This window comes from Chlorocebus sabaeus, chromosome 24, assembly GCF_047675955.1.
Source record: "Chlorocebus sabaeus isolate Y175 chromosome 24, mChlSab1.0.hap1, whole genome shotgun sequence".
In the NCBI taxonomy this organism is placed as follows: domain Eukaryota; kingdom Metazoa; phylum Chordata; class Mammalia; order Primates; family Cercopithecidae; genus Chlorocebus; species Chlorocebus sabaeus.
Window position 1 is genome coordinate 53545209 of NC_132927.1, and position 21420 is coordinate 53566628.

Consider the following 21420-nt stretch of genomic DNA (forward strand, 5'->3'; position numbering starts at 1 on the left):
TGAAACCCCGTCTCTACTAAAAATACAAAAAACTAGCCGGGCGAGGTGGCCGGCGCCTGTAGTCCCAGCTACTCCGGAGGCTGAGGCAGGAGAATGGCGTAAACCCGGGAGGCGGAGCTTGCAGTGAGCTGAGATCCGGCCACTGCACTCCAGCCTGGGCGACAGAGCCAGACTCCGTCTCAAAAAAAAAAAAAAAAAGAAAACTGCTGCAGCTTTTACCACAATTGCCTCTCACGCCACCCCCTCCCTGGGAGCCAGAGACTGGGCGTTGAACTTCCTGCAGAGAATGCCTTCCTGTCCTTGACATGGCTTGTCAGCAGAACGCCGCCTGAGTACCAGGGAGATGGCCTCTTCCTCCCTCTCCTCCCTTCAGCCTTGTAAATCTATCTCCAGCATGTCTAATTGATGGGCTCTAATCTGTATCCAGAACCCCAGCTGCAAGGGAGTGTTGGTAATGTAGCTTTTAACTTTCCAGCTTCTGCAAGATAGGAAGGCACAGAGGTGGGAATGGATGCTGAGGGCATCAACCGTGTCCCACATGCAACCTGATAGGTTTAACCCAGTCGACACCTGAAGAGACTTGGCACAGGGCCTGGCACATAGAACTCACTCAATAAGTGTTAGCTGTTATTCTTATTCTTGGGCTGAGGCACCAGCCAGAATTGCCTGACCCTGCCCACGAGCCCTGGCAGACAGCAGCAGAAGCGGAAATGCCTTTGCCCAGCATGGTGCTGTCCATGGTACTGAGAGCCCTGCTGGACCCAGCCAGGAGCGGCGGTATCATTGCCCTGCTTACATCATGGGCCCAATAACAAGGTGGAACTCCAATCCTCTCACCACGTGCTGAGGCTTCAGGAGCCACTGTGGCAGAGGGGACTTCAGGAACCACTGTGGTGGAGAGGACGTTTGGGGACCTCTGAGGGAAGGCTGGCTTCAATCCTTTGAAGAGGACAGCAAAAGCAACAACTTACATTTGTGGCACAGTTTACAGAAAGAGTCTCCATGCACTATCTCCTTTAACTAACCCTCATAACCACCCTGGTATATGCAGGACAGATATGATCTTCAAGAAAAATCTGAATAGCAAGAGGTTAAATAGCAGCCGATAAACAGCAGAGCCAGATTCACACCCAGTCTCCTTACCTGCAGCTGTATGCTCCCTCCACTCCCTGCAGTGACTCGGGGAGGGAAACTTGGTAGCCAATGTGCGCTATGTGGGGGCAAAAATTTGGGACTCACGTACTCTGTGCACTGTGCAAATGTGTGCAAACCACCTACATTTTATTCTTTCCTACCCCTGAGTGTGTCTCTGGGTAAAGGGCCTTCTGTCTCATTGAGGCCAACTATGTGATGGTCTTTGGGAGAACCATGGAAAGTATAAGAGAAAGACATGGTCCCTACTATCAAAGAGCCCATGGATTTGTTGGGGAGCTGGCTGCTCATGTGCGTGGAAAAGTGAGAGGATAGTCCCAGGCAGTGGTTGCAAGGCCTGCTGTGTGAAGAGGGTGGGAACAAGGTGCAGACAGGGCTGGTCATCTGAAAGAAGGTTCAGAGGAGTAGAATATAAGCTGGACTCAGAGGCTTTAAACGCTGATGAGACCAAGGCTCACCAAAGTCCAGGAGGAAGTGGCTCAAGCTGTGTAGGGGTGGGGCAAGCAACTCTGAATAAGGGAGCTGGTGGGGCAGAACAGAGGGTACCATGAGGAAGTAGCTAGGCCAGTGGCCTCTGGGGTAACGGGAGGAATACCAGAGCCTGGAACTTCCAGTGAAGAGGTGGTGTGGGCCTCTGTAGATTTTCAGCCAACTCTCCACAGATTTGCGACCAGCTGGGGGAGGGGGAAGAGATTGCATGGGAGGAGAATATAAGGACCAGCCTCATGAACTGCCACGCTGTGACATGGTTTAAGAGGCAGTGAGGTATCATCCTTTACCCCCACGTCTCCCCACCCTCTCTCCTTATTTAGGAAGAGTGAGAAAACTTTTGGGGTCATCAAGAACTCCTTCTCTAGGTGCAAATAACCCTGGAAATCTCAGTCTGGTGCTTTTATGTCTTGGCTGCACACAATAATTGACTGGAGATCCTCATGCTTAATGTCTGGGGTGGAACATGAGTATCTAGATTTACTAAACACCTTCTAGGTGATTCCAGTGACCCCCTCCCAGGCTAAGGAAAGCAGTGAGTGGGGAGCCAAAAACCCCAGTTCTATCCCCAATCCACCATTTTCCCCAGCCTTAAGCAAATCTCCATGTCTGCTGGAGGCTCAATTTCTCCATGTGTAAAGCTGAGCAAACCACTCTTTGTCATGAAGATTTGAGGAGTTTGAGGATGGTATGGAGCAGGGAAGGGCTTACTGATATTTAGGGAAAGATTTATGGCCAGCAGACATGTCAGTGGTAAAGGATGTGAACCAGAGCCCTTCATTCCAGTGACACACCCTCCCTCTCTCCACACCTCCTCCAATAGTACCCAGCCCCCTAGCTGTGAGAGTGAACCTCACTGAGAGGGGGGCCCTCAGTGAGAAGGGGCAAGAGGTGATGGGGGCAGGACAGGAGACCTGGAGAAGAAGGAAGAAGGGGAGGTGGGAGGTGATGCCCAGGACCAGGAATCCCAGCTTGTTTCTTTAAGTCCAGAACCATGGGAGATAATCTTACCTGTTGTTTACAAAAAGGTGATTAATTATTGAAACTACTGGGAAGGCTAAATGGTAAGAGGGCAGGGCAGGAGCTGTGGCTTTGTGCACTCTGGGGGTCATGGGGTCAGGGGAGAAGTTGGGGGTGGCTCCCCAACCGTAGCATCTTTTCCTAGGACATGGCTTGTGGCTATAGTGATTCTCTAATCCAAACCAAAACACATGCCCTATGGACCAGTTCCTGAGAACTCATGGGGATGGTGGAGCAGACTGGGCCCTGGGCTGTGCTGGGAAATGCAGGCTCAGTGGCTGCAGATCCAGCCTGGGTTCCTGGCTCAGCCCACTCTGCTCTCCGCTGCATCACCCTAAAGTCTAGGGAAGCTGCTGTCCCTGGACTAAAGTCTGAGCAAGGTCATCCCCTTCCTCTGCCCCCTGCTTAGCATGTCCAGAGCAGCAGAGGCTCCGGGCCAGCACAGCAGAGGGTTACGAATGGTCTGGCTTCAGGGCCAGCTCTGCCACTCACTAGCACCGTGACCTCGGGCCAGTTAACCTCTCTGGGCCATGACCTTGAGCCAGTTGTTTAACCTCTCTGGGCCTTAATTTTATCTTGCCTTTAGGGATGATTCTCATACCCTAGGGTACTTATGAGAATTAAATGAGCTAGTACTTAAATAGAAAATATTTAGCCCATATTACTTGCTCTGTAAATGATAGCTATTAATAAAATTCATCCCTCCCTAGGCTCTCCTGGACCATCCTAACTCTGGGGTCATCCCTGAGATTTGGCTTTGGCCTTGAGATGTCTAACTCATCTGGAAGGGGAAGTGGGAAGCAAAGTGCTGGCCTTGCTAGTTAGGGCAGCAGTGGATGAAAGCAGGCTAGGTCTGGAGGCCTGGGAGTGAGCAGTAGGATGGGGCAGACAGAAAGGCAAAGCTATCTCTTTTTGAAGCCTTTGCCCAGTTGCCAAGGACAACTTTGCCCAAGCCTAGAACAGCTGAGCTGCCAGCTTTTGGCATAGGAACCCAGGATGGAGGAGAAATGGGACAGGAAGAGAGCCACACACTTTCCCATCAGATAAGATGTGCAGCTAGGAGGGGACCTGAAACCCTGACTCATCAACCAGCATTCACATCATCTCCCACTGCCCCTCTTTGGCCCACAAAGCAAGGCTGACATTTGTTTCTTATGCACAGGAAGGACAGAAACAACCACCACCTACCAGCTGCAGTCTGAGGGATAGTGGATGGACCTTTCCATCCTCACATCTCTCCTCTTGCCTGCCCCAGAACAGAGAGGCTGGAAGGAGGAGCGTGGGGACTGTGCAGTCTGGGCCTCTCACCATAGCCTGACAAATAAGCTGATGATGAAGGGGACAGCAGCGCTGGCTAATTAAGCAGTCATATTTCTCAAGCATTGTACAAGTGGATTTGTGTGAACTATCTTCCTTCCCCTTTGCAATAACCCTGCGAGGCAATACTGTTATTATACCCATTTTCCAGATATGGGAACTGAGGCTGAGAGAGATGAAGTCACTGCCCCTGGTCACAAAGCTAGCAAATGTGGATCTGGGATTAAGTACAGTCAGTGGCTTCAGAGAGCCTGATCCTTCCCATTGCCTCAGGCAGCCTTTGTCCTATGCTGTGAAAGTGATGTTTAAGCTGGTGGCCCTGCTGTGTTTTCTGTTGGCATCCCAGAGTTTCTAGCTTCATTCTTTCCAGTGCTGATGCTTTAGTCTCCAGTAAGCCCAAATCTGGATTTTCTGCCTGCCTTCTTCGCACCCAAGAGCTAGGTCTCCCTCCAGAAAGAAGTAAGGTCCAGGGAGGGTGAAGGGATGAAGAGAAAAGGCTTGGTGCTGCTCTAGGTTTCCACAGCAACAGCCTCCTTCATTACTGCCTCTGCTTGCTACCTGGGAAAGCTGAGGAGGGTGGTGAGGTGGGAGAGGGTGAGGATCTTGTCTCCTTTCTTTTCCTCCCTCACTGCCCTGCAGGTTGAACAGTCAGGTTGAGCTGAAAACCTGCATCTGACCAACCTGCTTGATGGAACTCCCCACCTTCTGCCCCACTCCAAGCTTAGTGGCTGGGGCTTTGTAACTAGGGGTCCTCCCAGGCAGAAGGGCCACCTGGTCCAAGCCGCCCAACAGCAGTCCTCTCCCTAACCCCAAAGGCTGGGATGTGAGCTCCCTAGAGAGGACCTCATGTTTGTACTTCCAGGGGAAATAGATACTCAATGTATTCTTGTTGAATGAATGAATGAATGAGCCAATAGTGATCTATTCTGCACTGTAGCCACTGCCATTCATTTTCACTTCCTCAAAACATTATATTCAGCCTTCCCTCTGGGTCTTTACCAATATGGGTGCCTCTGCCCAGGCTTTCCCATTGCACAGGACTAACTCCTACACCCCCTTCACATCTCAGCTTGGTCACTTTGTCGAAATTCAAAACTTCTGTACTTCAAAAGATACCATCAAGAAAATGAAAAGAAAAGCGATAGACCAGGAGAAACTGTTTGCAAAGCAGAGCTCTAATAAAGGATGTGCATTTGAGCATAAAGATGACCAAAGGGGCCCTGAAGGAGGGTGCTGCCAGCAAGGGAGTTCCTGGGTCTGTAAGTCTTGTAGTCTCTCCACCGCATTTTGTTCTCTTGCAGCAGCCCCGTAGCTGAGTGGAGCCTCTGGGCCTGACGTGGACCTTCACTGGAGAAGTGACTCAGGTGGGAAAAGTCTCCCCAGGCCTCTCCACCCGCAGAATTGCCTTTCCTTCACCTTCCCCTGCCCGCTTCCTTAGCGCGGGCTCCTCCCAGTGACCACCAGCAGAACTGCAGCCTCCTGCCGTAGCTGACCTAGAGCCCGAGGTAGCTCAGATGCCAGCTCTTTCCTCCAAGAGACCCTAGAAATGCCATTGGCCGCTACTCTGATGCTTTGGCAGAAGGCATGCCATTAAAGTGTACTGTGTTCGATGTAACTATTACGAGTTTGCATTTGGCTAAACGTGCTAGTGAGTGAGTTAATTAGCCAGCTGGGGTAGAAACAAGGAAACCATGGGTGGCCTAGGCAGAGCTCGATGGAGCAGGAATTAGGGAAACTGAGAAAGACAAGCAAGAGACTCCCATATCCTGCTAGATGCTAATCTAGAGGGTGGGAGTGGGAAGAGCTCTGTGCACCCCTTCCTTTTCCAGGACTACTCTCAGGCCCTCCATCACAGGTTCTGTAAGTGAGCGCAAGCAGCCCAGACTCCCAGGCCACCTCCCATCCCCTGCTTCAATCCCTTTACCTTCATTCCTGCTCCATCCCCATCTCTCAGCCCTCTCCAACTCCTGGAACCTTTCCATGGTGCCCCCTGGATCTCCATTCTTCATTTTGCAAATATTTATGTGATGCTCCGTGTTCCAGGCATTGTTCTACAAGATGAACACATCCTAACTCACTCCTCTTAAGAGCCCTGTGAAGTGGGTACTAATGGCTGTTGCCACTTCCACTTTACAGAGGAGTAAAGTGAGGCATGGAGACCATAAGTGCCTTGCTCAAGGTCACCCGATGAGCGATGAGCAAGCGTTAGAGCTGAGATTCGGGGTCGCAGAACCCATAATCCTCAGAAGCATCCCCAGCTCCTCAGTCTCCTCACCTTCTGACTGGGAGACTCCCCAGCCCAGCTTCCCTTACCACCCTCTCAGAGGGCAGTTCCTGCTTCCCCACCAACACCACTGGTCTGCGGATGGAGACATGTCTTTCTTGTTCCCCTTGGCAACATTGAGACTCTTCCTCCCTGCTTTCTAAAGCCCCCTGTCTTGGACCCACAGATGTCCGCCTAGACATCTTGTTAGTCATTAAGGAGTCCCCCAGGCTACTCTCCCCTTCCCCCCTGACTGTCTCCCCAGTGCTTTTCCTGTCTTCATTCTTGCTGATGTCTATGTTCACATCTCCACAAAGATGATCCTTCTGATACTCAACTGCTCGCTCCCATGGTCATGCCCGAGACCCGATCACCACCAATAGCTGGAATCTCTTTCATCTCAGCACCAAACATCCCAACATCCCACTTTCTGAGTGCAACTCCCTCTCCTCTGCACCCACTAGTCGTCCACAATTCTATCTCCCCTTGGAACTCCAGTACTTTTCCCTGGTCCTCACCCATCTTGCATCTTATTTCTCTCCTGGCTCAAATTCCATGGCAAATCATTACAATTATTCATGTGCTACACCATCAGCCCTCTTATCTTATGCTCATACTTGCTTGGGGAAACCTCTACCCCAACTAAGTCTTCCACACCTGCAACCATACAGGTGAATCCAGCATAGCAAGTCTGATTGCTCTCATCAATTCAAGATCATGAGCCTCCATGGGCCCCACTGTTGCCTGGCAATCCTGCTCCATTTCCCTAATCCATCCTCTCTCATTCCCCTAGACTTCTATTTCTACCTTTTTTTCCTGTCCCCAAACATCCAACATCCACCCACCACCACCACCTCACACTGTGCTGAGACCTCATTCCTTCTTTTACTGAGAAACTTGAAGCAAAGCTGGGCATGGGGGCCCATGCCTGTAATCCCAGCTCTTTGGGAGGCCGAGGTGGGTGGGTCACCTGAGATCAGGAGTTCAAGACCAGCCTGGCCAATATGGCGAAATCCCATTTCTACTAAAAATACAAAATTTAGCCAGGTGTGGTGGTGGGCACCTGTAGTCCCAGCTACTCAGGAGGCTGAGGTAGCAGAATTGCTTGAACCCTGGAGGCAGAGGTTGCCGTGAGCCAAGATGGCACCACTGCACTGCAGCCTGAGCAACAGAGTGAGACTCTGTCTCAAAAAAAAAAAAAAAGAAACTAGAAGCAGTAAGGACAGAACACTCACTGGCTCCTGCTGCCACCCCTGGGACCAGCCAGCACCTGGGCATGTGTGCTGCCTTCCCTCACGCTCACCCAGCCAACAGCCTGGCTCTCAGCAAACATCTACACTGTGCACTAGTTCCCAACCCTCTCACAGTCTCACTTTGCTCCAGCAGTCCCCCCCTCCTCCTACTTCTTCTACTGAATCATTCCCACCACTATACAATGTGTTATTTCTCCCATCTTAACCACTTTCACCTCCAATTACTCTTCCAGAGAGCTGTTTTTGCTCACTGGCTCTAATTCCTCTCCTGTCATTCTCTCTGGAGCCTATTCCAGTCTGGCCACTTGCACATGGCTTAAACCATGGCTAATTTGGCCAGGCGCAGTGGCTCGTGCCTCAAGTGAAAGAGAGAGAGAGAGAGAAAGGAAGGAGATAGAGAGAGAAAGGAAAGAGAGAGAGAGAGAGAGGAAGGAGAGAGAAAGAGAAAGGAAGGAGAGAGAGAGAGAAAGGAAGGAGAGAGAGAGAGAGAGGGAGACACCATGGATCATTCACAGTTGTCATCTTTCTTGACCACATCAACACTGGTTCCTCCCTCCTCCTGGAAACATTGTCTTCATTCAACCCAGGACACCACCTTCTCCTGCGTTTCCTCCTTCCTCCCTGGCTGCTGCTTCTCAGTGTCCTTCTCTGTTTTCTCCTCCCCTGCCCTGTAAATATTGGCACACCCGAGGCTCCCACCTTGGATCTCTCCTCCTGCTATATTCTCTTCTGTAATTCAGGGCTTTGCCTCGAAGAGTTGTCGCTATGCTGGTGGCTTTTGTCTCAAATTTATGTCTCCAGTCTCTTCTGAACTGTAGACTCACCTCTCCAACTCTCTGTTCCCCATCTCTACTTAGCATGTTCCAAACTCAACTCCTGGTCGCACCCCTGCACCCACTCCCCCTCCACTGTCCATTTCCATCCTGCACTTTCTGCCTCTCCCATTCCATAACAGCAACTCTATCTTCCAGTGGCTCAGGCCCAAAACCTGAGAGTCATCCTCAACTCCTCTCACTCTTTTACATCGCCTATCTAATCTGCTGGCTCCACATTCAGAATATTTCCAAAATCTGAGCACATCTCCCACCTCCACTGCACCCGTCCCAGTCCAGGCTACCATTGTCTCCTGCTCGGACCCTGGCCAAGCTCTCCATGTCTGCTTCTCTGCTTGTTCACCCCTCCTGCTCCCTCACCTAGTCTCCATATGAGGATCAAAGAGTTCTCATTAAAGCTAGTTATTGTGGGCTAGGTGCAGCGGCTCATGCCTTGAATCCCAGCACTTTGGGAGGCCAAGGCAGGAGAATCACTTGAGGTCAGGAGTTTGAGACCAGCCTGGGCAACACAGTGAGACCCTTGTTTCTATCAAAAAATGTTAAGAATTAGCCTGGTGTGGTGGCATGCACCTGTAGTCCCAGCTACTCTTTAATATTGCTTGAGCCCAGGAATTGGGGGCTACAGTGAGCTAGGACCGTGCCACCGCACTCCAGCCTGGGTGACAGAGCAAGTCTCTCTCTCTTTAAAAAAAAAAAAAAAAAGTCATTTTAATTCACTCCATGGCTCACTCCCCATGCCCTTCACCCTGCCCTGTGCAGCCCACTGATCTGCTTACTTCCCCAGCTCTCCAGGCGAGCTCCAAGCCCAGGGCCTCTCCTCCGCTTAAAGTGCTCTTCCCCTGCAACTGCATGCTTCACTCCCTCAAGTCCTTGCTCAAATGTCATTTTCTCAGCGAGGCCTTCCCTAATCACCCCTTTACAATTCTAACCTCACCTGCATCCCTCCACTTTGTCTCCCCTGTGGAATCCCACAAGGGAGGGGTTTTTATTTATCTTGTTCACTGGTGCATTTGTCTGGCATAAAGCAGTTGCTCACCAAATACTCAAATGCATCAATGAATGGATGAATGAGTCTACTTTGCTTGAATGGAAGTGAGGGGTTTCCAGGTAGAGGTGAGGTCTGAAGGCAAAATGAACGGTCTTTTGAGAGAAGAACCACCTTGCAGATAAGTTCAAGTAGCTACCGGACACCTCCCATTTTCACTCGCCCTTCCCACTCTTATCCATGCCTGAGGAATGGGATGCCAGGGATGGCAGGCTCTGCACTGATGTCTCACCAGAATGTTCAGGCTCGCGGAGTTGGCTCAGGTCCCTGGGCAGGTGCTGGTCTCCCTAGTTCAAATGCCTGGAAGACAGAGACCTTTCTAAGCCAGGCATAGAAATAACAAACTCCACATATTCCCAGTTATTTGTGGGAGCAAAAAATTAAAACAATTGAATTCATGGAGATAGAGAGTAGAAGGATGGTTACCAGAGGCTAAGAAGGGTATGGGGATGGTGGGGAGTGGGGATGCTTAATATGTACAAAAAAACAGAATGAATAAGACCTAGTATTTACTAGCACAGCAGGGTGACTATAGTCAAAAATAATTTAATTGTACACTTTAAAGCAACTAACAGAGTATAATTGGATTGTTTGTAACCCAAAGGATAAATGCTCAAAAGGATGGATACCTCATTTATCCTGATGTGCTTATCTCTCATTGCATGCCTGTATCAAACATCTCAGGTACTCCGTAAATATATACAACTACTATGTACCCACAGAAGTTAAAAAAAAAAAAAAGACAGGGGCCTTTCTTGAGTCACTGCACGTGCCAGGCACTGCATCCCCTAAGAGCTATGGCCCTTACCATGGCTGGATGGTGACTGGATCAGAGATTGTTGAATGCAGAGATGGTTGTCACTGAGCCCTATCTGCACGGGCGTTCCATGAACACAGCAGTTTTGACTTCCAACATGAACATTTCCACGCTGGGGTCTGACCCACCTTTGTGAGATTTGTTCATTTATATACAAGAAAAACTTCCCAAGGTAGAACTGGAAAGACCCATTTGGATATGCATTTTACAGCTCTCGTTCCAGAGATCCAGTGGTACAAAATAAGAACTCTCCCAGGAAACCAGAGCCAGTCTGTCATCTGGCCCTGGGTGTGAGGCAGCTGTTCTCTTGCAGGACAGGGCTGTGTGCCGTCTCATGGGCTGACTTTCCTGTCTTGGGTATGGAGTGGCCCAGCCAGGCCAAGGCACTCGGTGCCCATCCACAACTCCCCATCAGGCTTCTGTGTTTTGCAAAATGCAAGAGAATCTTTGTGTCTGACCTGGATGCCCTCTGTTCCCCAGGGAACCTCCCAGGATGTCTGCCTCACCGGAGGAACTGAGTACAGGGGGAAGGTTAAAGAACATGACAGTGGATGAATGCTTCCAGTCTCGGAGCACTGTCCTCCAGGGGCAGCCCTTCGGGGGTGTCCCCACCGTGCTGTGCCTCAACATCGCCCTGTGGGTGGTGAGTCCTGGGCACTGCAGGAGGCAGACAGTAAAGCCTCAGACAGGGTTGAACTTTCACAGGTGATGCAGTGGGGGACCCAGTTGTCCAAATGGACAACAGCCACAGTGATACGAACTACGTGAATGTCAGTCCTGCCCAGGGTGGCCCGGGTAGGTGGGCCTCGGAGAGAAGAGGCTGGAGGAACAGGCAGAATTCCTGGGATTCTCTTCCATGCATCATTGTCCAAAGGTCCACCTGGGCTCCCTCCTGTTTCTCACTGCTGAGGTCTTCAAGGCACATTCTGGTCCCATAGTTCTGAACATACCACCAGCTCCTCCATTCAATGAACTCTGAGCATCCACTCTGTACCCAGCAGCTGCTGGGCGCTGGCAACCCAGGGTTGAAAGGAATGGCCCCTACTCCAACAGAGCTCACCTTCTAGTGGAGGAGCTCCCTGGGGACCTTAGGGACAGGGTCTCCCCCAAGGGAATGCGGGGGGCCAGCCAAGGGGAAGGGATCCATGAACTCTCCCACCCCACATTGCTTTTCCTGGCCTGTAGCTCGTCCTTGTGGTTTACTCCTTCCTCCGGAAAGCTGCGTGGGACTATGGGCGCCTGGCTCTGCTGATACACAATGACAGGTGAGGAGGGGTCGAGATGGGTGAGCTCTTGCCCCCTTGGGGAGAACCTGCTGCCATGGTCAGGACGCAGCTCTGCCCAGTGCCCAAGCTGCAGCAGGTGTCTCGCCAGCAGGTGGCCTCTGCCCCTGCTCTGCCCTCCCTGCAGGAAGGGGACTTGGAGGGCAGCCATCCCTGGGCACAAGGCCATGTTCTTCTCTGGTCTTAGACTTTCTGGATCACATGACTAGACTCCCAGGATGCCTGGTGCACCTGGCACAGGGGCGATTGCTGTCTATGCCCAGAGCTGTGTGCTCAGCAAAGGAGCTGAGGCATGCCTGCCCCTTGCAGAGCAGAGGGCAGCCCTCAGCCAGGGAGTGGAGAGGGAGCAGGGCAGGCAGCTGGGACCTTTTCTTTCCTTTCTTACCTCCCTGCCCCGTCCCTGGCTGGCAGCCTGACCTCGCTGATCTATGGGGAGCAGAGCGAGAAGACGTCTCCCTCGGAGACCTCCTTGGAGATGGAACGCAGAGACAAGGTGAGTGCTGGTAGCGGTCTAGGCGGGGGGAGTCCCGGCGCTGGGCTGGCGGGCGTGGTGTGCACAGGGAGAAGCACGGCTCAGACCCTGAGGCTTTGCAATCAGCCAGGCTCAACCACTTCCAAATTCCTCAGCCTCCCCCACACTCAGTTTCCCCACCTGAAAGATGGAGATATTGACCATACCTACTACTAGGGTGCCAAGTAAGTGTTAACTAATTAAAACATCTTAGAGAGATTTTTAACATTAATTTGTCTTCTCTGCTCAAATCTCCAACCCTTCTCACAACCTGTCCTGCCCATGTCCCCGCCTCTGACTCTGAGTCAAGGCCTCACCTCCCATTTCACATAGAAGATTCTAGTCATCTGGCAGGGATTCCCTCAGCCTCAGGCTCCCCAGCCTTGTTTAGTGGAGCGCAGTCTGCTGCTTCCTCCCCTTCCCTGGCGAAGACCAGCCCTCCACCTGACTCATTCATCCCTTCAGCCACTTGCTGGGAAGCACCTGCTGTCTGCCAGCCACTGGACTGGGAGCTGGGGACCAAGTCCTGCCTCATGGCGCTGTCTGCCCCGGGCGGGGGAGACGAGCAGACAAAAGCACATAGACTGGTGATAAGGCACAGTAGAGAACAAGGGGGATCTGCGGCACAGTAGAGGTCAGGGATGGTCTTGGGCAGTGGTGACATTTCACTGGGGCCCTGAATACTTTGAGAGGGTGCCCTGAGAACGTCCTCCCTCCCCACCCCCACGCACAGCTGAACTTCTGACAGTGGCCCATGCTGCTGTCACCACTTCCTCACCTCTCACTCACACCCCGCCTCCCACTCACACCCCGCCTCCCACTCACGCCCCGCCTCCCACTCACGCCCCGCCTCCCATTCACGCCTCCCCTCCCACTCTCGCCTCCCCTCCCACTCATGCCTCCCCTCCCACTCTGGCCTCCCCACCCACTCACGCCCCCTCCCACTCACCCCTCCCCTCCCACTCACGCCCCGCCTCCCACTCACGCCTCCTCTCTCACTCACATCCCACCTACCATTCATGCCTCCCCACCACTCACGCCCCGCCTCCCACTCATGTCCTGCCTCCCACTCATGCCTCCCCTGCCACTCACGAGCCCTGCCTCCCACTTATGTCCCGTCTCCCCTCCCCCTCTCGCCTCCCAATCACGCCTCACCTCCCACTCACGCCTCCTCTCCCACTCATGCCTCCCACTCACGCCTCCCACTCTCACCTCCCCACCCTCTCACACCTCCCCTCCCACCCACGCCTCAGCCTCCTCAAATGTGAGCTCCTGTCCGTCACTCTGTCCAGACAACCCTGAAGGTCAGCGGTGGTTCGCTCCGCCACTAAATCCAATGTACTTTTCTCAGTTCACATCTTGCCTGCGTTCTCCCAAACGTCCGACCCCGTAGACCATCTTTCTCTCTTGCACAGGTGTTCTCCCTTGCATAGGTGACGTCACATTCTTTGGGTTTTCCTTCTAGCTCTCTGTCTGCTCCTACTGTGTCTGCTTTGCAGGCTTCTCTTCCACAGTGGGAGTCTCCTCAACCAGCTGATCCCATACCCTTGCCCTCACCCTGACTCCTGGGCAGTGACGCCCACACTGACAACTTCCTTTGCCATCTCTACACATAAACTTTTAAATTCCTGTCTCCAGCTAATGCTCTCACTGGGCCCCAGCCTGATTTATTCAATGTCTTTCAAAATACCTCCACATGGATATTGTGGTCATTTGGGGTTCCATTTGTCCAAAACATTTCATGATATCCCACCACACCTACCTGTTCCTGTGACCTTGGTCTCAGACCTCCCACCGTCCTCCCCAGGGCCTCCTCTCCCTCTTACCGAGGCCCCCAAGCATGGCCAATGTGTCTCCACGTTGTGTTGCTTTGACCTTCCCCACTTTCTTTCTCTCCTTCCCTCCTACCATTCCCTGGTCCAGGCCTCCATCAGCCTTTTGCCTGGACAACTGCAGTAGCTCTAACTGATCCCTTTAAGTCCACACTCTAGGGCCCTTATCCATTTTCCACCTGCATCCAGAGAGATTCCCCTGCCTAGGGACATATTTTCTGCTGCAGAGACCTTCACTGTCTTCCCAGGGCCCGTGGAATCAATTATAGATGCTGTGACGTGGCCTGGTAGTTTGGTCCATCTTCCCTTACTCCTCCCAACTCCCACATGGGTCCACATTTTAGTTTCTCAATAGGGCCCCCTGCTTCCCTCCACCAGTCCTTTCCCAGGCTCTTCCCTCTCCCCCTTCCTCGGTGGCCCTTCTCAGAGTCGCTCACCTGTTGTTGAGATTTTAGCTTAAGCATACTTCCCCAGGGAGCCCTGACCACTCTTCCTGGGTCCAGATCTCTTGTTATATAGCCACAGAAAATGCATTCCTTCTGTTTAACATTTTTAAGCCTGTCTGTAATGATCTCTCATCTGCGAGATCAGTCTAGTGTGTCTGCTTTCCACAGGCCCTGAACTTGGATTTGTTCATCACTGCACCCCACGTCCAGTCCAGCCTGCCATGTACTTAGCATCTGATGCGTATTTGTCAGCTGTGCTAAGTAAGCGGAGCCACATTCCTTCCATTGTCATCCCTCGAGAGGCTGGGTCCTTCACTTGCTAGGATCTGCCCTCTCCAAAGTGCAGAGCCTCAGACAAGTGACTTCATCTCTTGGAGGCTTCGTAGGTAGAAAAAGGGCAGCAACACCTACCTTGCAATGTGGCTCACAGCTTTACTTTTAGAAACATCACTTTGATTTTTTTTTTCTTGTTACAATGACAGAAAAAAAAAAGTTTTATTTTTAAAAATCTAGAAGATAAGTCCCTATGGCAGCAGTGAGGGGGACAAACTGAAGAGGGCATAAGTTAAATTAAATGGGGAACAGAGAGTTCAGTGAGGCGGCCCCCACAGTGTCCAGCCAGGATGGGGAGACGTCAGCCAGAGCCAGGTGGTGTGGGTGAAGAAAACGGGTCTCACCATGGTTCCCTGAGCAATTTGGGTCAGGCGTTGTTACCCCCAGGTGGCGGGAGCTCAGATAGGAGAAGTGAACTGACAGCTGTCACTCTGTCATGTCAGCCGAGCTGGCTCCTGGGAACTGCGGCCCTGTATCTGCCTCTCATGTGGCTGTTCAGCTGCTGAACTTTCTGAATGGTTTATGCCTTCAGAGCCACAGTGGGTACTCAAGGGAGGGAGTGTGTGTGTGTGTGTGTGTGCGCGTGCGCACACACACACATACACACACGAGACAGATACATACAGAGAGAGAGATCCATACAGGATATTTATGGCCATGCTTCTACTCATGACCTTTGCCCTTTGGTGGATGACCCATCCTCTGTCTATTCTAGTGTATACCTGTGCACCTGTAGTGGAAGGGGCAGAAACACATTCCCAGGAAGCTGTGTCCCCAGTGGTGCCTAGTCATGAGGGACCATCAAGAAAGCTACTTGTGGCTGGGCGTGGTGGCTCAAACCTGTAATCCCAGCACTTTGGGAGGCCGAGGTGGGCAGATCACGAGGTCAGGAGATCGAGACCATCCTGGTAAACACGGTGAAACCCCGTCTCTACTAAAAAATACAAAAAAATTAGCCGGGCGTGGTGGTGGGCGCCTGTAGTCCCAGCTGCTCGGGAGGCTGAGGCAGGAGAATGGCAGGAACCCAGGAGGTGGCTGAACTTGCAGTGAGCGGAGATCACGCCACTGCACTCCAGCCTGGGTGACAGAGCGAGACTCCGTCTCAAAAAAAAAAAAAAAAAAAAAAAAAGAAAGCTACTTGTTCCGTTAGTCAGTCGCACCCTGTTTGCCCAGCTGGGCTGTGAAGACAGACTCTCCATGCAGGAGGGGTGACTGGACCTCTCTTGGCCCAGCTCTGCCTTGCTAGTTACCCCTCTCTGGGGATGCTCCCCACTGCTGCTGCCACCAGCATGCTATTCCCCTTCATTGCTCTGACTCACACCTGAACCTTTATCCTTAATTTAGCTCCCCAGGATATAGCTGGAGGAATGTCCTTCCATGAACACCCACTGATTGGCCATTGTCACCATCAGCCAACCCAACACAGGGAAGGGGCCTTAGAAAGTGGGACTTATGCCAAGGGGAGCAAGGGACCGCTGTTTCTTTTGTGCCTTCTCAAAAGGAAGCAACGAGGAAAGGCAAAGAAGAAACAGATGTCCTTTGCTCCGCTTGGCATAAGGCCCACCTTCTAAGGCCCCTTCCCTGTGTCAGGTTGGCTGATGTTGCTTCCTTTTGGGAAACACCTCTTCCCCAGTCCATGTGGTTCCAGAGGACTATCAGTCAAGAGGTCTGCCCGGTTCACAGAAGTGCACATGACTCAGATGGAGCCATTCTAGAGCTGTAACCTTGTGCAAGGTTTTGCTAAGTCCTCTGGGATCCCAGAAAGAAGCAGGCACCAGGGTAACTTCACCAGCTACCAGAGCTGGCAGCTTTTAGAGTTGCAGGCGCTAGCCCCCGCTCTTACACACCATTCCAAAGACGACTCTCTCTAGTCCCCCACCAATCTCCCCATGGCTGAGGCCACCTTTCCCCACCACCCAGAAACTCAAGACAGCAAGACCCCAAGAGAAAGGTATCAACAGGACAGTGCCCTCAGCACATGGCATCAAAGATGCCACCAAAGCACTCCAGGCTTCATGATGTTTATCGAGGTGCAGGAATTCAGAGGGAAGGAGACCTTCTCCCTTGCAACACCCATATCAATCTCCTTAAGGGATTTTTTTTTTTTAATTTTAATAAGTGGAGTCTTGCTGTGTTGCCCAGGCTGGACTCAAACTCCTGGGCTCAAGTGATCCACCTGCTTCAGCCTCTTGAGCTGCTGAGATTAAGAGTGTGAGCCACCATGCCTGGCTTCCTTAAGGAAATTTTAATTGACCCTGCTTGGGTAAAGTTCCCATTGGCCAGTCAGTCACTGGAGGCAAATTCCCACTTGGACAGAATAAGAGTAGGAACCCACTGGACCACACACATCCAGGGAAGGGCATCTCCGGAAGGAAGGAAGTAGGAGCCCACTGGACCACGCATATCCAGGGAAGGGCATCTCCGGAAGGAAGGAAGTAGGAGCCCACTGGACCACGCATATCCAGGGAAGGGCATCTCCGGAAGGAAGGAAGTAGGAGCCCACTGGACCACATGCATCCAGGGAAGGGCATCTCCAGAAGGAAGCATGAAGGACGGACAGAGAGCGACAGATGTTCACCCCAGAAGGAGTCACTTCTCCCCCTCCAGTTCAAGAGTCACCTTCTGAACCCCACTTCCTGTAACAGGAAGGCAGAGATGTCCCCTCATTTCCAAGGAAGCATCTCCCTCCACAGTCCCTGGTTCCCAACTGAGGCTTCAGACTCTTTTTCCCAGGAAGGAGGCCCCAGACACTGCCGCGGCTGCCTCAGATGACCCGGCCGCCTGGGTTCCCAGGGCTGGGCAGGGGGGGCCAGGGCCTGAGTGTTCTCACAGTTTCTCTCCTTTCCCCCCAGGGCTTCTGTTCCTGGTTCTTCAACAGCATAACCATGAAGTAAGTGCCCGGGCTCTGTGCGCTTGTGACCGTGTTGCCTTGGGGGTGGGGGGTGGAGGCTCCTGGAAAAGTTAGCAGCCCCCAGCCTGGGATGACAGGGCCTGAGCTCCATACCCTCCTCACCACCTCGGCCCATCACCGGTGAAGGATGCTTTCCTGGGTGACAATTGGTGAAGTTAAGGAGGCTATTCCAATGGTCGAGGTGGGAGGTGCTGGTGACCTGAAGTGGGGCAGTGGCTACAGAAACAATGGAAAAAATTGTCTTCCACAAAACTGGTCCCTGGTGCCAAAAAAGTTGGGGACCAATGCTGTGTAGTATTTCATGATTTATATATCACAGTTCTTGTGTCCATTTCACCTTGATAGACATGTAAGTTGTTTCCAGTTTGAGGATGTTACAAGTAATGCATCTGTGAAATTTTTATATATGTCTCTGGGTACACATGTCGTGCATTTCTGTTGGGTGTAAACCTAGGAGTGGAATTGCTAGGTCCTAGAATGTGCATGATTTCCATTTCAGTAGATAATACCAACTGTTCTCCAGTGTAACTGGGCCAGTGTATACACCCATGAGAACAGGAGAGCTCCCAATGCCCCACACTCTCACCAACACTTACTGTTGTCCAACTTTCCAACTTTGGCAAATCTGGCAGTGTGGAGTGATAGCTCGTTATCTCATCATGGGTTTCAGGTGTTCCTTTTTTCCTAATAGGCTGCCTCTCAATACCACGAATGCTTTGTCTGGTGGTATGGCTGCACCATAGCAACCACTCAAAATGTTTGAAGAAGTAATAAAAGGATGAAAGAACGCTCTATTTCAAGAGTGTTTCTGGATTCCTGAGTGTGTATCTGTAACAGAGCCCCTATCTTTGAGATGTCTGTGAAATTCAGTTAAGGTATACTTCAGGGATAACAGAGGCTTTGAGATATAGGGCAATATTTCAAAAAAAAAACCCAAAACTTGGGGAGGCGGTGATCATTGGCTGCCCTTTCCTCTACCTCCCTGCAACCAGTGGTGGCCACGCTGGCTCCCAAGGCATGTCCTTGTCTATGTGTCTCTTCCAGGGACGAGGATCTGATGAACAAGTGTGGGGACGACGCACGCATCTACATCGTGTTCCAGTACCACCTCATCATCTTCGTACTCATCATCTGCATCCCCTCCCTGGGCATCATTTTGCCCATCAACTATACTGGATCCGTTCTGGGTAGGCAGAGCTCAGTGGGCCCCAGGGCAGCAGCTGGACCTGAGAGGCAGTCAGGCAAGCCAGTCAGGGCTGGGGTTGAGGGTCTAGACATCTATTTTAATCCTGCCTCTTGGAGTTCGTTGTTGTGTGAACTTGGACAAGCCATGCTTCACTTCTCTCAGGTGGAGACTGGAGATGATTCCTCCTTTGTCACAGGTTTGGCCCAGGGCCTGACACACAGCAGGCACATAGTATTAATTCAGTTGGGTACTGAGTGTTCATTCACGGCCCCACTCTGGCTGGGTGTTCCTGGGGACCCTTTTGTGACATGTGACCCACTGCAAAGATCCCTGAACCCATTCTGTTGGACATAACACCGTAAGTGCAGAATTTGTCTTGTGGGACCTCTGCTCCCACTCACTGGAAGAGGGTAAGCCCTTCGGACAGAACGGCATTGTGGATGAGACCTGGGCTTCCAAAACAGAAAAATCAGGGCTCCACAATGTTTACCCACACCTGTACCCCAGAAAATACCTTTGCCTAGTTAATATGTTATTTTATTTATTTATTTATTTATTTATTGAGACAGAGTTTTGCTATTGTCGCCCAGGCTGGAGTGCAATGGCATAATCTCAGCTCACTGCAACCTCTGCCTCCTGGGTTCAAGTGATTCTCCTGCCTCAGCCTCCCAAGTAGCTGGGATTACAGGCACTTGCCCCCACGCCTGGCTAATTTTTGTATTTTTAGTAGAAACGGGGTTTCACCATGTTGGCCAGGCTGGTCTCAAACTCCTGACCTCCAGTGATCTGCCCGCCTCAGCCTCCCAAAGTGCTGAGATTACAGGCATGAGCCACCACGCCTGGCCGCTAACGTGATTTAACCTAGTATATGGCAAATCAGTCTCCCGAGCTTCACTTTCCTCAGCTGTCTTACGGATTGGGAGATCACATACCTACACAGTGCTTGATATACATAGTAGATGCTCAATGCATAGGAGGTAGTATTTCACTTAGAATCATGAAGCTGAACGGAGCTGTGTGAAGACTGCACAACTGGGTGGTGCAGAATAGCACCTTAAAAGTCCCAGTGGAAACCAGCTTTACCTTGATTCCTCAGGTTTCTACGTGTTTGTCCTTGGCCAGAGGTAGACCTTAATTCAGTTTAGCACACAGAGTGTCCATGCCACCAAATTCTACTACTAAAGTAACATCTGAGTCCTTGTCTTGTCTCATCCTAAGAGCTGGTATGTTGGCAGTGATAATATCACGCAGGATTTTTAGACACATTTTACAAGAGAGTGTCCGAACCGTCAAACTAATACACCTAGCCAGAAGGATTTCCTCTGAATAAGGCAGTGTTGCCTTTTCTGGACATTGCCAGTGGTAATAGTGTTGTTAATGTCATCACTCTGCTCATGGCTGGATGGCTGGTACCTTCAACAAGCATTCACTGGGTGTCCATTATGCGCCAATCGTGCCCTGGAGATACCCCACAAAGAAGTGTTCACACTTTCCTCCCGAGAGCCCCAGTCAGCAGTGCCAGGGAAAAGAGGCCTCTGATGTTTTTGTTAAAAGTTGGGGACAAGCTCTGGGGAACCGGAAGGAAGAGGAGGACAAAGGCAAGCATCCCCAGACCCCAGGCATTCGTCCAGGAACCTTGAACTCTGGTGCCCCACAGCAACTGAGGAGCCAGCAACTTCTTTCTCTTTCAGACTGGAGCAGTCACTTTGCTCGGACCACCATTGTCAATGTCTCCACAGAGTAGGTACCTGATCTGAACCTCCCATTCCATTGGCTGGGGCTGTTGGTGTGGAGACGAGGTCTCACATGTCCGTTTGTAACATGGGCACCGTTTTGCTGATAAGAACGGCCTGGTTTCCCTGGGAACCGGGTCCTGAGTGAGATGCCGGAAACTGCATCCTCTTGGTGGGGCAGGACTCTTGGTGTGAGATGAGACCCTGTGTCCTCATCTGTCATGAGTGGAGCTGCCCATACTGGCCACTCGTGAAGACGTGGAGAGATGGTCCTATTTGCTTAGTGTAGCCAGATCCCGAGAGGCAGAGGCCCTGTGCTGAAAGAGATTGAAGATTGTTTTCCTGCCACCGATAGGCTCCAGTCAGCCATCATACACCTGAGTGAATCACGGGCCTGACAGTCCCCCTCAGAGTCCCACAGCAGACTCATGTCCCCCCTCTGCCATTAACTGGCCCTGGGTCTGAAGCAGTGTGCCCCCAACACTGAGCTTCAGTCCTTATCCATGTCCATCACTGGGGAAGGGCTGGTGGACATACTCTCTAAGCTCCTTCCCCTCACAGGCCAGGAACCTGTGGGTTTCAATATCAGCCGACCTGGCTGGTGGCATATCAATTTACCCTGAGCCAAATGCGGCCCTGTTGGGCCGTGCCATGGCCTAGGTATCTAGGCCAGCTTGGCTGATTCCTGACAAAGCTACAGAAGCAGTTCCAGCCAGTGTGAGTGGGGTTCACACACCCCTGCCCCATCTCGCCTCCTCCCACCCCTGTCCCTCTGCTCCTGCTCTCCTGCAATACACATTGGAGCAGACTGGCTTAACCCAAACTCTGAAATCAGCGGAAAGGGGCTATGACATCCTCTCATCTCTGCTTTCACCATATCCTCCCCTGGGGATGCCAACCAGAGCAGGGATATCGGCTCCTTCCCAAGGCCCATTGCTGGCCCGAGGTACCTACATCTTCCCAACAAAAAGTGAATCCTAGTAGAACAGCAAAAAG

At 51.8% G+C, this 21420-nt stretch overlaps 1 protein-coding gene across 6 annotated transcripts in view; it reads left to right on the forward strand.

Moving 5' to 3' along the window:
* Window positions 1-21420, forward strand: part of TMEM63C (transmembrane protein 63C) — a 74833-nt gene that overhangs the window by 28036 nt on the left and 25377 nt on the right. For 4 of the 6 annotated variants that reach the window (XM_037984318.2, XM_037984314.2, XM_037984313.2 and 1 more), the window contains 7 exons: window positions 5280-5342; window positions 10670-10832; window positions 11375-11454; window positions 11884-11965; window positions 17447-17484; window positions 18550-18692; window positions 20383-20431. In XM_037984318.2, coding sequence (XP_037840246.2) covers window positions 10683-10832; window positions 11375-11454; window positions 11884-11965; window positions 17447-17484; window positions 18550-18692; window positions 20383-20431 — 542 coding nt within the window. In that variant the 5' untranslated portion in view covers window positions 5280-5342; window positions 10670-10682. The remainder of the gene's footprint in view (window positions 1-5279; window positions 5343-10669; window positions 10833-11374; window positions 11455-11883; window positions 11966-17446; window positions 17485-18549; window positions 18693-20382; window positions 20432-21420) is intronic. The other 2 variants (XM_037984316.2, XM_037984315.2) reach the window with 1 other exon arrangement.